At 49.0% G+C, this 13,146-nt stretch overlaps 1 protein-coding gene across 6 annotated transcripts in view; it reads right to left on the reverse strand.

Annotated features, from left to right (window-relative positions):
- The window catches only part of NTRK3 (neurotrophic receptor tyrosine kinase 3), a 400,390-nt gene that overhangs the window by 163,678 nt on the left and 223,566 nt on the right, over positions 1-13,146 (reverse strand). For all 6 annotated transcript variants that reach the window (XM_086711501.1, XM_086711502.1, XM_086711506.1 and 3 more), the window contains one exon: positions 4,714-4,902. In XM_086711501.1, coding sequence (XP_086567627.1) covers positions 4,714-4,902 — 189 coding nt within the window. The remainder of the gene's footprint in view (positions 1-4,713; positions 4,903-13,146) is intronic.

Genomic DNA, 13,146 nt, shown 5'->3' on the forward strand with positions numbered 1-13,146 from the left:
AATGAGCCAGATGCTGAATGACGAATAGGGGTGCAGAAAGGAAGGAAGGGGTAGTGTGGGGGCCAAGTGAGGAGGGGAGATGGGCATTTCAAGCGGGAATTACACTGAAGCAGCAGGTGTGGGATTGGTGTTCCGAAAGGAAGCCACCAGGGGTAAAGGCCGGTGAAGCACCAGGCAGAAAGGTGGAAGGTGGGCTCCACGAGTGGCCCCGAGGGAGCAGGGGGTGCCGTTTGCCACTTGGAGATCGGCTATAGTTGGCAGCAAGTTCCTGAGGGTAGGGACCATGCGTGTCCCGTTCCCCACTGTTTCCAGAGCCTAAAAGGAGGCCTGCCACAAACCCTCAATAAATCCATTTTGAACGGATGAAAGGGAGAAAAATCAGCCCAACGACAGTGACTCGGAGGAAGACAAAGACAACACAAAAGGGTGCGGTCTAGTTTTGCAAAGAGATCAAGGGTGGCCAAGTCAGGGTTCCTGGAGAAGCGGAGAGGGAAATGGAGCTGCAGGGCAGGGACCTTAAGGAGGTTCGGGGGTGAGTGGAAGGTGAGCAAACAGACACTCTCTGCAGGGGAGGAGAGGGGAGGGGACGGCTGGCAGGGGTGGGGCGGAGTCCCTGGCGAGATCAGAGGGATGGAGAGGTGGGGCGGGCCGACTCTGGGAAGGTAACAAGAAAGACAGAGACACCCTGTGAATAAGGCAGGTGCCCTGACCTGGGGACAGAGCAAGGGAGGGCGGGAAGGCGGGCACAGGTTGGCTCCCCAAACGGCCTCTGCTCTCCCAAGCAAGAGGCGACAGTCTTCTGAAAATGGGTTTTGGAGAAGGGGATGAACAGAGAACTCCAGGGCTTTATGCAGGGCCAAGGCGCCTTCCAGCTGGCCCGCGGAAAGAGCCAACGCGTGACTCCTCAGGCAGCAGCCGGGATCCAGCCCCAGCATCTGCAGGACAGACTGCAGCCGAGGGCTGTCGCGAGGGTGACCAAGGTAACCGAGGGCTCCACGTCGCTACAAACACCGCCACACCTCCCCCCGCTGGCCCATCTAGACCGGCCCCGCAGTTTCTAGTTCTGTAGGATCTAGCCCCCCATCGGCTGTGTGACAAGGAGGCCTGTATCCATTCCTTGATATTTTCGAGAACCAGGGGGGCTGTAAATAAACAATGAGGGGGCCTCATTAGGCTTCAGATTCCATACCTACTCCCGAGGAGGAGCTTTTTCATTCAGGTCTTTCAGAGTCCCTGGAAAGGCTGAATAAATTGAGAATAAAGACAATGCTGAGCACGGAGTGCTTGCTGGGAACACAGGCAAGCATCTGATAAGGGAAGGTATGAGGCGATCCCCAAACGTCCCTGCAGCCCTGACAGGCTAGGAAAACTGCCGGGGACCAGACGGAAAGACAGATAGAGGGAAAGCAGGGGACGGGAGCAGCATCCTGACCTCTCTGGTCAAAAAGGTCCCACCATTTATGGTAAACACGTGTTGCGGAAAGAAAGGTGCTTCTGTGCGACATCCATCACTGGGAAACCGGGGGAAACAGTGTCTCAAGGCAGGTGTACGAGTCCCTGCAATCTCTCCCCACGTTGCACATCTCCCATGGGACGTGGCAGGGACTCGATGGGAGAGCCCCCAGGAGATGATAGGAGGTCCTTTCCTCCCTTAATACCCTGTGCCTTGCCATTCTCCCTCCCTGAAAGGAGTGACCCCAGCCCCGTCTGCAGAGTCACGAATGTTCTCTGCTTCTTGAGGTGCCAAGGCACGTGTGGTTTTAATTATTTATGACAGTGTCTCACTGCACACGGGGATGTGCCGTGGAGTCACTTTTCTCAACTGATAAAGCCTTTGTCATCAGAGACCTGCTGCCTCTTGGCTGGCAAATCTCAGCTGAGAGGCGGGTCGGGCACTGCCTCTACCCGTCAGCGTGAATCAGCCGGGGACTCACAGAGGCGGGGCTAGCCAAGTCCCGTTACGAGGCTCCTGCGCACCCCTTGTTGTTGCCATCCATGTTTTCCGAAAACAGTTAGGAGCCATCCGCGGTCTACTGACAGGACAAAATATGCTGCTTCCCCGAAAAGGACACTTCCCTTGGTATCGGAGGGTTTTAACAACCCGAAGGCAGCTTGTGATTTCCTTCACTGGAGGTATGGCTTGTTCCCTTATTCCTTCCAGTCTTCATCCATAAACCTGCTTCCCCTCCACCTCCACTGACCCCTTCTTGTTTACAGGGATGTACTGCCTGGATCCTTCAATAGTCCGCTTTGAATCACAAATGCAGAGATTAGGAAGGAAGGCTTTTCCTCTACACCATTTCATAGGGCCATAGCTCCTTGGCTGGGACTGGATCCCCACATCAAAGGACACTCCGATCCCATAGCTCTCTCCACGGCTTGCACTTACTCTGATGGCCCAGGGGAAACCTCCTCCCCACGTGCCAGATTCATCCCCACCCGGCAATCGTCCTGGGAAGCTGGTATCAGGAGCTCACACGACCCAGAGATTAGAACACCAGGAGCCCAGAAATTCCACCCTCGTTATTCATGGATTTCGGATTTACAAAGTCGCCCACTTGCTAAAATTTAAGCGTCACCCCAAAACCCACACTCTTGGGCGCTTTTATGGTCATTCGTAAACCGGCAAGCAGTGGCGAGAAATCCGAGTCAGCCGACGTGCACATTTCCACGTGACGTGCTACCTTCTTATTTCAGCTCTCCTACCGTAAATGAGCGTCCCTTCTGTAGTGCCTTTAGTGCCATTTTCTGCATGTGTGCTTTTTGTGGGTGATTTCACTGGATATAATGGCCCCAAGCACAGCACTGACTTTCTAACATTCCAATGAGCAAGAAGGCTGTGGTGTGTGTGCCTTATGGAAACAACAGGTGTGTTAGGCAAGATCCGGGTGCTAGAAAAGCGTCCTTCAGGCATGAGTCATAGTGCTGCTGACTCTAAGTTCAATGTTAATGAACCAGGGATATCTATTAAATAGGCGTCTTTAGACAGAAGCACACATAAAACAGGTTATGTATTGATTAGTTGATAAAAACGCTGTGACCAGATGCTCACAGGAACCTAACCCTGGATGTCTCCTAGGAGCAAGGGCTCAGCAGCCACTAATTCAGTGTTCACGGTGACTCTGTTGGAACATAACTACTGTAAATAACGAGAATCAATTGTGTATTCAATACAGCAAGGCCTAAGTTCTGTTCAAATGCTAACATGGCTCTGAAAAGCTCAGCAGCGTCAACTCTAGACCTGGCTTGGACTCCATGCTACCACCCCAGAAAACCTTTCCTTCCAGCCACACTCAGGCCAGTCCAAGATGAACCTGACTGGAGGCAAGACCTTTAGCCAGAGCAGAACCATTCTTAGCACTGTGTTCCCTCACTATTTATCTGACACACAGGTATTTTTCTTCCCTTGCCCTGGTCCGGAACCCAGATATCCTTCCTCTGACACTGACGGGGGTGGGCGTCCAATAGACACAGAGACCAATTCTGGAGGACACCCAAGGTTGGAAGGCACATGATGATCTCATTCTGACTCGAGCCCAGAACCTCCCACTGTGGTAATCCTCTCTCTAAAAATTGGAACCAGAAAAACAGAAGCAAAGGTCAGTGAGACAGCTGAATGCCCACTCTGCCGTAGGACGGACCAGCGGGAGCAGCAAGAGTTCCGTGAGCTACAGTGTGGCCCGAGTACAGCTCTTGGAAGAGCAAGACTCGAGGTGCCTCTTCTGTGGCCAAACCCTGAGCCCCGCGGACAGAAGAAGAGAACCTACGGCACAAGCCTGGGGACGGGGAAGGGAACTCGCAGCCTCCCCATATCTCAGTTCTCCTGTCGGAAGATGAGGCCTTACCATAACCCAGTCTTTCCATCCCTTCCAGCTCTCAGGCAATCTCCAGGGGCCTCTGCTGTCTCTCCTGAACTAGCCGACCATTTCTTGAGGGCAGGAGCAGGGGAGGCTATGCGCTGGGGTTGCCAGCCCTACACTGACCCTGGGACACAGGGAAGGGAAGAACTGCTGGCTGGAAGGTCCAAGCCACGGAGGCTCCGGAAGCTGGGAGAGGCCCTGGGAGCTGGGAGAGGCCCTAGCAGAACTCAGCAGGAACACAAAGAGAGGGGCTGGAACCAACAGCAAGTAAGAAACGAGGAGGAAACAGGTGCCCTGAGTCCTCTGATCGGAATGAGACATCTGCAGAGGGAGGTGAGGTGTCCAAGCGCTGGGACCAGGATCAGATGCTCAGAAAGTGCGCACTTCGGGGCACTGGAGGGGCAGCTAGAGAGATGTTTCCATTCAAAAGGTGCCCACCACCCTTCATTCCCTTGCCCTCTCATGGAGGAGGCTGGGGTGGAGGGTCTGATAACCTCAGGGGCTGTTGTCTGGACAGAGTCAGGTTACACTTCCTAAATGCATAGGCCAGGTCTGTAGAGAAGACCAGCCTGGTCTGTACCCCCTGCCTTACTGGGAGCACCTCTCCATGTGGGGCTGGGGCTCCTGCCTCTGGGCTACTTCTCATCCTGAGCCCCCTCTGCCCCAACGGAGACCCCTTGATGAGGCTATTTTTTTCAAGTTTTGAGACAAACAGGGAGGGTCTCTTAGAGAGTGGGAGGTTAGCAGGTGGCAGGTCACCTCAGAAGGTTCCAGAACCCCAGCTAGGTGGTCTGTTGCCATGGCCCCTCCCCTGCCCTCCCCAGAAGGGACAACATTCTACTCCAGTACTCACACGTGTCTGGCTTGTGGCAGTTGTGTCCCTGACGGAAGTACTGGGGGTTCTCAATGACTGGGATCCGGGTCATGCCGATGACCACCGTGTCTGGCCCAGCGTCCAACGACGAGGGTGTGGTGATGCCATGGTTGATGTGGTGCAGCGGGCTGGCTGAGTCCTCCTCGCCGCTGATGACAGCCACAGGGCCTGCACACACCAGGAGAGACACAGGTCTGATGAGGTCATGTCTGGCCAGTGCCTGGCCCTGCCCACAGACCCTTTCATGATTTTGGCCACCACATTTCCATAAGAGTAAAATCCACTGCAAGAGTATTCCCCGAATGCTCTGGAGTCTGCATTCAAAGAACCACCTCTGCATTCTCTTTCTTGAGAGAAACATCCACGCTATCACACACCATGGAAACAGCTGCAAAATAAGAGTGTATCAAAATGACTAGGACATGAATTATTTGTACTTCCCCCAAATCCAAATTAGTTCAAAATAATGCAAATTTTACATGAGTTCTTGGCTTATTTAGGAACAACGGGCTGAAAATTTTTTTTTTTTTTACACAGCAGGAACTTGCACCCTGCCCCTCCTCCCTTCAGGAGCTTTAAAAACTATTTTTTAATTTTTTTTCATGTTTTGTTATTTATTTTTGAGAAAGAGACAGACTGTGAGAAGGGCAGAGGCAGAGAGAGAGGGATACAGAATCTGAAGCAGGCTCCAGGCTCTGAGCTGTCAGCACAGAGCCCGATGCAGGGCTCGAACTCATGAACCACAAGACCATGACCTGAGCCGAAGTCGGACACTTAACTGACTGAGCCACCCAGGTGCCCCAGGAGCTTTAAAAACTATTGATGCTGGGTCCCACCTCCGGATTTTGATTCAGTTGGTCAGGGGACAGACCTGGGCATCAAGATTTAAAGAGCTTCTGTGTGAGTCCCTGGCATGGCCAGGATCTGGAGCCTCTACTTAGAGCCTTGGAGGCTGAGAGCCTTTCCAGAGTGGCCCTTGGAATCCTACAGGAACGTATGTAGCTTTCGCTGGACTCTATCACCTCTACCTCTCTTGGTCCACGGGGAAATAAGCCGAGTATGAGCCCAGAGGGAGCCAGCTTTCAAAGTGACAGTAATTTGTCTGCATCACTGATAGCCTTCAGGCAACTGGGTCAGTATCCCACTCTTGAAGGATCCACCCTGCCCCAGTGGCTTCAAGGAACATCATTCGTGTCTTCACCAACCCCGACTCCACAATTTTCTAACCCAAAGAAGAAACCCAGTAAGTCGGGTTATTTACAGAGATCATTATTGCCGCCATCTTGGCAGAGCAATGGTTCTGTCTGGTGGTGAGGTTCTCCCATACATACAAACAGAACCCGGGTAAAGTGCATTAGCTGTGACTGTGGCTTCATACAACTAGTGTTTGAAATGGCTGCTTTGCAAGACACGTGGTCCCAAGACAAAGTGCCCGCTGTGATTTGGTTTTGCGACTTGAACAATATTTCCACGGCAGAAATCCATTACATCTACTGAAGTTTATGGGGAGAGTATTTCCCATCAAATAGAGAGGGGGAGCACCAATGAGGCAGAACTAAAAGGGAGACTAGTAAATGCAAGCTGGGGACCCTGACTTCTACTCCGTCGGCACAGACAGGCTTATTCCAATCCATGACAAATGCCTGATGGTGTTTGGAGGCCGTGTGAAAAAGCAGCAATGAGTGGCGATAATCACTTGCCCTGCAAGCAGAGAGGCCGGTGCCTGAAAACACCTTGTAAACTTTGAAAAACTTCATCGTGCTTCCAATTCATCAGTGAAAGCATAGCACGGGTTTTTGCCACTCCTCCCGCCCCAAATGCCTCTAAAACATGAAAGAAAGAAAGAAAGAAAGAGAGAAAGAAAGAAAGAAAGAAAGAAAGAAAGAAAGAAAGAGAAAGAAAGAAAGACTAAAGAAATATTTGTACACAAAGAGCAAGAAGAGGGGAGATGAGAAGAAATAAGATATTTCAGTGTTTTGGAAGATGCAATGTAAAATGAGGAAAGCTCGCTTCCAGGGACTGCAGGGGGAATATTTACGGAAGGTCAGCTCTGCGGGGTGGCCTAGTACTTGAAGGGACAGGGTCGCCCAGAAGGCTGGGGTAAGGCTCAGGGCTGGAACAAGGTACCCAGGCCATCACCTTGCTCCCAGTCTAGTGGTTTCTTCCTGGAGAAAATTAACTGGAAGGGCTCCGGGGAAGGACTGGCCCCCTTCTTCTTGCTCCTAGAAGACAGAAACCAAGAATGACCGTGCCTGCCATCTACCCTACTCCTAGTCTCTTCTGTAGGAGATTCAGGGGATGCTTCTCTGCAGAAACCAAATGCCTCAAAACAAACAAACAAAAAACAAAACAAAACAAAAAACACCTAGCTGTTTACATGTGGCGGTCTCCCAATGAAGCCATGCTTACTTTGTGATCATGCCACAGTGAAGGCTAATAGTTGACAAGGCCCATCTGTGTGTGTAAGTGCTTTCTAATCCTTGATTCCTAAATATGAGAAAATAGCCCGGGATCACCAGACACTTAGGCAAAGCTGCAGCATGAAAGAGAGAGTGCAAGACCAACAGACAGTCAGGGACCGACAGGAAACGGAGGCAATGCAGGGAGCAGAAGACTTCTTTTCTAAATCACTAATGTCCTCAGAGAGACCAATGAAGATATCACACCCATAAAACAAGAGGATATTTAAAACGTGAACAATTTAAGGCTAAGAAAAAGTCCCTGAGAATTACGACCATTAGAATTCGAAAGTCAGGGGCGCCTGGGTGGCGCAGTCGGTTAAGCGTCCGACTTCAGCCAGGTCACGATCTCGCGGTGCGTGAGTTCGAGCCCCGCGTCAGGCTCTGGGCTGATGGCTCAGAGCCTGGAGCCTGTTTCCGATTCTGTGTCTCCCTCTCTCTCTTCCCCTCCCCCGTTCATGCTCTGTCTCTCTCTGTCCCAAAAATAAATAAACGTTGAAAAAAAAAATTAAAAAAAAAAAAAAAGAATTCGAAAGTCAAAGAACAGTGGAAGAGAAAGCCAAGGAAATTTTCCAGAAACTCAAACAAAAAAGAAAGAGGAGGTAAATAGAAAGGAAAAGATAAAATTAAAGACTCCATCCAGAGACTCGATATCTAATTAAAAGAAAGGTAGGGTAGGGAGAGGGAAGGAGAGAGAATAAAAAGATTAAAGAAAGGATTTAAAAAATTAGGGAAAAATTTCTCCAAATGATCTGTCTACTCAGTTTCCAGCACAATTAATACACGCCTGTGTGCATATGGTGTAAGCACATGCACCCCCCCCCCCCCCCACACACACACACATGCATCAAGGCACAAAGTTATGAAATGCCAGCATCTTGAGAGAAGACGCTAAGAGCTTGTAGGAGGGAGGGAAGGGTCCCATTTCGAAAGGAACAGAAATCAGAAAGACAACGCAATTCTCCATTACAACCCACTGTGGCTTCCCTGTGCAATTCCTTCAAAATTTTGACGGACAAGTTTTCAGCCAAAACTCTACCCCTAAAAGTTTGTTCACTCATTGTAGAAAGCAAAAGAAAGGTATTTGCAGGTGTGTAGACATTCGCCTCCCCCTATCCTGGGAAGCAGCAGGAGGGGACACTTTGGCAAGACAAAGGTACAAATGGGAAAAGAAGGAATAGAAGATACAGTTCCAAAAAGACCAAATAACAGAAGCCCCCCCACCCCCCACCTCACCCCCTTCTGTTCTCAGCATCATGGGATGTGGGTTGTTATAGTGACACGGAGGCAGGACACCACATCAGGAGGAGTCTGGAGAAGACAGAACGTTGGGACGTGAGCCTTTTACTGTTTCTTTGAATCTGTGTCTCACAGAGTCAATGGACAGCGAGTGGTCAACAAAACGTTCCAAAGCCTGTAATCTAAAACAGTCTCTACTTTCTCAACGTTATTCTAGGATCTCAGAGGGATAGGTAAGGGCCATGGGGAGGAGAAGGGTCCTGCTCCAGGCTCCTAAGCCACGGGAAGGGATGGGGTCGCCCAGGAAGACTTCACAGAAATCTAAGAATAAAGCAAACGTTGAAGCCCTAATCCTTAAAATGCAGGCAGAGGAAGGGGAGCAGGGAAAGGAACATGAGAAGAAACAGCCAGAAAAGCAGAAGAGAATCAGTAAAGGACACTGTCTTAGAAGTTAAAGGAGGAGAATCCCTACAAGTTCAAGAGCATCACATATTAAGGCCAAGTAGGGTGAAGAACGAATATATATAGGCCACCGTACATGACAACACGAAGGTGGCCTTAATGACAGCAGTTCCCACAGAGGAGTGACAGGAAGAAAACATTCAATTACAGCGGGTTGAGGAGTAAATTAGAGATACCGTAATTGCCATAATAATTTTTATTATTATTATTTATTTTTATTATTATTATTATTTATTATTTATTATTATTATTATTGTGTGCATTCTACGCATCAGGCTCTGTAAATGCAACTCCTTTAACTTTATAATGCTTCTGTGAAGTCAGTACCACCATTTCCCCCATTTTACAGATGGAAGCACTGAGGCACAGAGCCGTGCCTTGCCCAAGGTGATGCTGGGATACAAACCACCAGTCTGCCCAGAGCCTGTGCGCATGACCATTACGCGGCACTGCCTCCCCGAAAGTGCAGACTGTGGGCGAAATGGTTTGTTCAAAGGGACGCTTGGTCATTCTGGTACATTATCCTCCTCGTGACCATTTGCCTTCAATTGCAGGTCCCTGAGACCCTTTTTAAAGAGGTTCCTCTTGATCCTTGAGAATGGGGACAAGAGTGAATCACCTCATTAGACTCACGAAGATAGATTATGGGTAATTCATCACGAGCTCCGGGTCCCAGAGCTGCTGAACGCTTGTATTCCGCTACATCCACATCAAAAAGAGCACTGTGCCGTCAGACCGCTGTCCGGTCCCTGAGGCCCTCTTACTCACCTCTGCTCCTCCATAAACCACAGTCCTTAAAATAAAAGCCAATAAAGAGTGCAGAGACCCATCACTTCAAAGAACATAAGAGGACACCCCTGTAGCTTGCTCCTGCCCACCTGCACCAGCGTCCAGCACAGTGCCCAGCACGGCTGCAGCCGGTGCTGAGTGAGGCAAGTCCTTTCTTTGGGACAGGGCTGCCCTGGATACGGCCGGACATGTGGCCTCTGTGGACCTGGGCATTAAAAGCCAGTATCAGATTCATCAGTGGTAACAAATGTACCCGGGCACTGGGAGTGAGGGAGGCTATGCATGGTGGGGAAAGGGAGGGGAGGGACACAGGAACTCTCTGTACCTCCCACCCAATCTTGCTATGACCCAACTTTGGCTCAGGTCATGATCTCGCAGTTCCTGAGTTCAAGCCCCACAGTGGGCTCTATGCTGACAGTTCAGAGCCTGGAGCCTCTTTCAGATTCTGTTTCTCTTTCTCTCTCTCTCTCTCTCTTTCTCTCTGTCCCTTCTCTGTTCACACACTGTCTCTCTCAAAAATAAATGAAAACATTAAAAAAAAAAGTGTTTAAAAAAATAAATGTTAAGAAAGCCAGTCTCCCCACCCAACACACAATATATTTCCCGACACCCCGCAGGATGACAGAACTGCCCCAGGTTGAGATCCACTGACGGGGCACCTGCATTCATTCTAGGAACTGATTTCTCTCACCAGCTCTGGCCACTTCTCACATCACTTGCCTCAGGGGAAAACCCACAGACCTGGGGCCCCTGGGCAGAAAAAGCATTTCTTCTCCCCTTAATAACCACAGAGAACAATGTATGCAGACATAAAGGAGAGCGAGCAATGGGGGGGGGGGAATCTCATCTGTCCAGGGAGCCCCCTGTTTTCCTGAAGCCACCAAAGACTACGGCAGGTCAGGAGGAGGAGTCAAGCTTGCTGTCTTCCAAAGTCTCCCAACACACACACACACACACACACACACACACACACACACACACACACACACCTGTCTAGTACCTGTGACAGGCCTCTCTGCTGCACTAATCCTAATGCAGTACACAATTATTTTGTTATGCCGCACTAACAAAAAGGAAGAGAGACAGGCTTGCAGGCTGTCTCAAAAGTTCCAGCTTTTGAGAGAGAGCCAGGAGGGAATACAGGTCTGCTCAGACATTCCCATCCCATAATTTTTTCCCCAAACTAGTGCCTCCTTTCTTTTTCTTTTAGATCTATAGTGGGTTTTGTGCTTCCAACCATGCCATAATAGAACCACCGGATAATTAGAGAAAGCTTGATGGCCCAGGCAGGTGTCGTGCCCAGCAGGATGGTCCGAGCTGTCCTTACAGAGTCTTTCTCTTTCATTTTCCGCTCCTTCAATGGGAAAAAATAAGGGGGCCAAAATGGAGTAGCTCAGATTTTCATTAAGTGGTTGATTCCAATGTGGGGTTGGGTTCCCCCAGAAAGCAAAGGTCTCTGATGAAAACATGAGACGGAATTTCACTGTGGTACAGTGAACTCTGACACAGGTGAGTGGAGGCCCCATCGCAGAGGAACTGGGGGGTGCCAAGTTGCCATGAGGTCTGCAGGGAAAAGGCATCCTTCAGAAGCTCTGAGGAGTCAGGGTCCTTAGTGATAAAGGATATGGGGGGACGATGCACAAAATGAGCCAGGGAAAAGCAACAGTGTCCCTGGTAATGTGTTAACACATAAATGCTCACTTCCCCTTTCATCAGGGGGAAGACTTCTTTGGAATCACTTCACCAATGTCCTGCCTTTGTCACTAAAATCTTTCTGTTCCACCAACTCCCTAACTTTCAAAGCATTAACAATTCTCAGAAGACTGTCCCCAAGAAAAGCCAGCCACCAATTCAACACAATGGCATTTGCTCAGCCAATATGCAGAAGTGGTTCTCCTCCAATTTCCAAAGGAATGACTCAGAGTCCCAAGGATGTAATTGTGACAATTATTCTCTTTTCATCTGACCCTCAAAATATACTGTTACTCCCATCTGACCAACTAGAACACGGATCCCCAAGTAAGCTTAATAATTCACTTTCCAAAAATTGCCTGTGTAGGAAATGATGGAGCCTGTATCTGAATCTATGCTTGTTCATCTCCAAAGTTCTTCCTCTTCCCACCCAACTACCCATGTTCTCAATAGTATTGCTGACATGAAATATTTTTTGCAAGCAGACCTTGGTATAAATACATGAGGCCATATAAAGAAGCTGGGACATCTGAACCAAGGAATCGAAAAACAGATCACCAAATATCTTCAAGGCAGTACAAACTCATATAAAATAACTCTGGGCAGTCAAGGCCAAATTTATGGCTCAACTATAAAATCCTAGGCCCAGGATCCATTTCTACATTCCTTCATTTATCTTTGTACTTACTTCCAAGGTGGAGGCAATCTCACCCATTCAGAAAACCCTCTTACAACAGTGATTGTTATGAGAGCTGTTCACCAAGTATTTCTAGGTGCTGGCAGGAGGGCAGTTTTCTGTACCCCTTCAAGTTAGGTGCTGCCCCATCGCTTTCTTTGGCTAATGAAAAGTGAGCAGAAGTGACATGCATCACTTCCCCACGGAGGCTTTAAGATCCAGTGTGTGACCTGCCACCTTCTCTTTTTCCTGCCTTGGCAAGTGTGGAAGTATGAGGCAGAGCCTCGGGCCACTCCTGCCCCTGGGTGAGGCAGACACAGAGCAGAAGGCTCCAGCCAACACCAGGCGCATGTGTGGCATAAGTAAGAAATACGGCTTTGTCGCACAAGACCATTGAGATTGACAGGGGTGCTGTTTGTTACCACAGCATAACCTAGTTCATGCTGACTAATACAGAAATGAAACCATCCCCACATTTAACAATGTTACTTGAATGTTTTCCTTCACAACATCTTCAACAAATCTTTACAAAAGTATCCCATGCAAAGGATGCTCCTTTCATCCTCAATGATGTAATTCCTTTTAAAATGTCTCCTCCCAGCTCTCTGTCCCAAAATTGAGCTCTAATCTAATCTAATCTAATCTAATCTAATCTAATCTGGTTCCACATGGAGCCAGACCATGACCTCCACTGTTGGAAGAGACTCCCCCACCACATATCTGACTTGGGAAGTAAAAGAAAACAACCCTGAATGGGTCTCATGTTTTCAATGTGTCAGAATGAAGCAAACAAGCCAACCTTTGAATTAAGAAAATGATTTTTTAAAAACCTCAACCTTTTCCTACTGATAAAAATCAAATATTGATGTGTCCCTGGTGAGTGAGAGCTTCGCATCAACAAATCTGGGAGCAGGAACTCATAAAATGGAATAAAGTGAGAGCACAACAAACACAATTAAAAACCCAGCCATGCTCAGGGAGGGATTCCATTTACTGTCTCATAAAAAAGAGCCTAGTCCTCAGAGGCAAACAAAAGAAAATCAATTTCTTTAATTTTTATTGGCAGATGTGGGACAGGGGCCAAGTGAACACGGG

This window comes from Puma concolor, chromosome B3 (genome assembly GCF_028749965.1).
Source record: "Puma concolor isolate L17-30 chromosome B3, mPumCon1.1.hap2, whole genome shotgun sequence".
Taxonomy (NCBI): domain Eukaryota; kingdom Metazoa; phylum Chordata; class Mammalia; order Carnivora; family Felidae; genus Puma; species Puma concolor.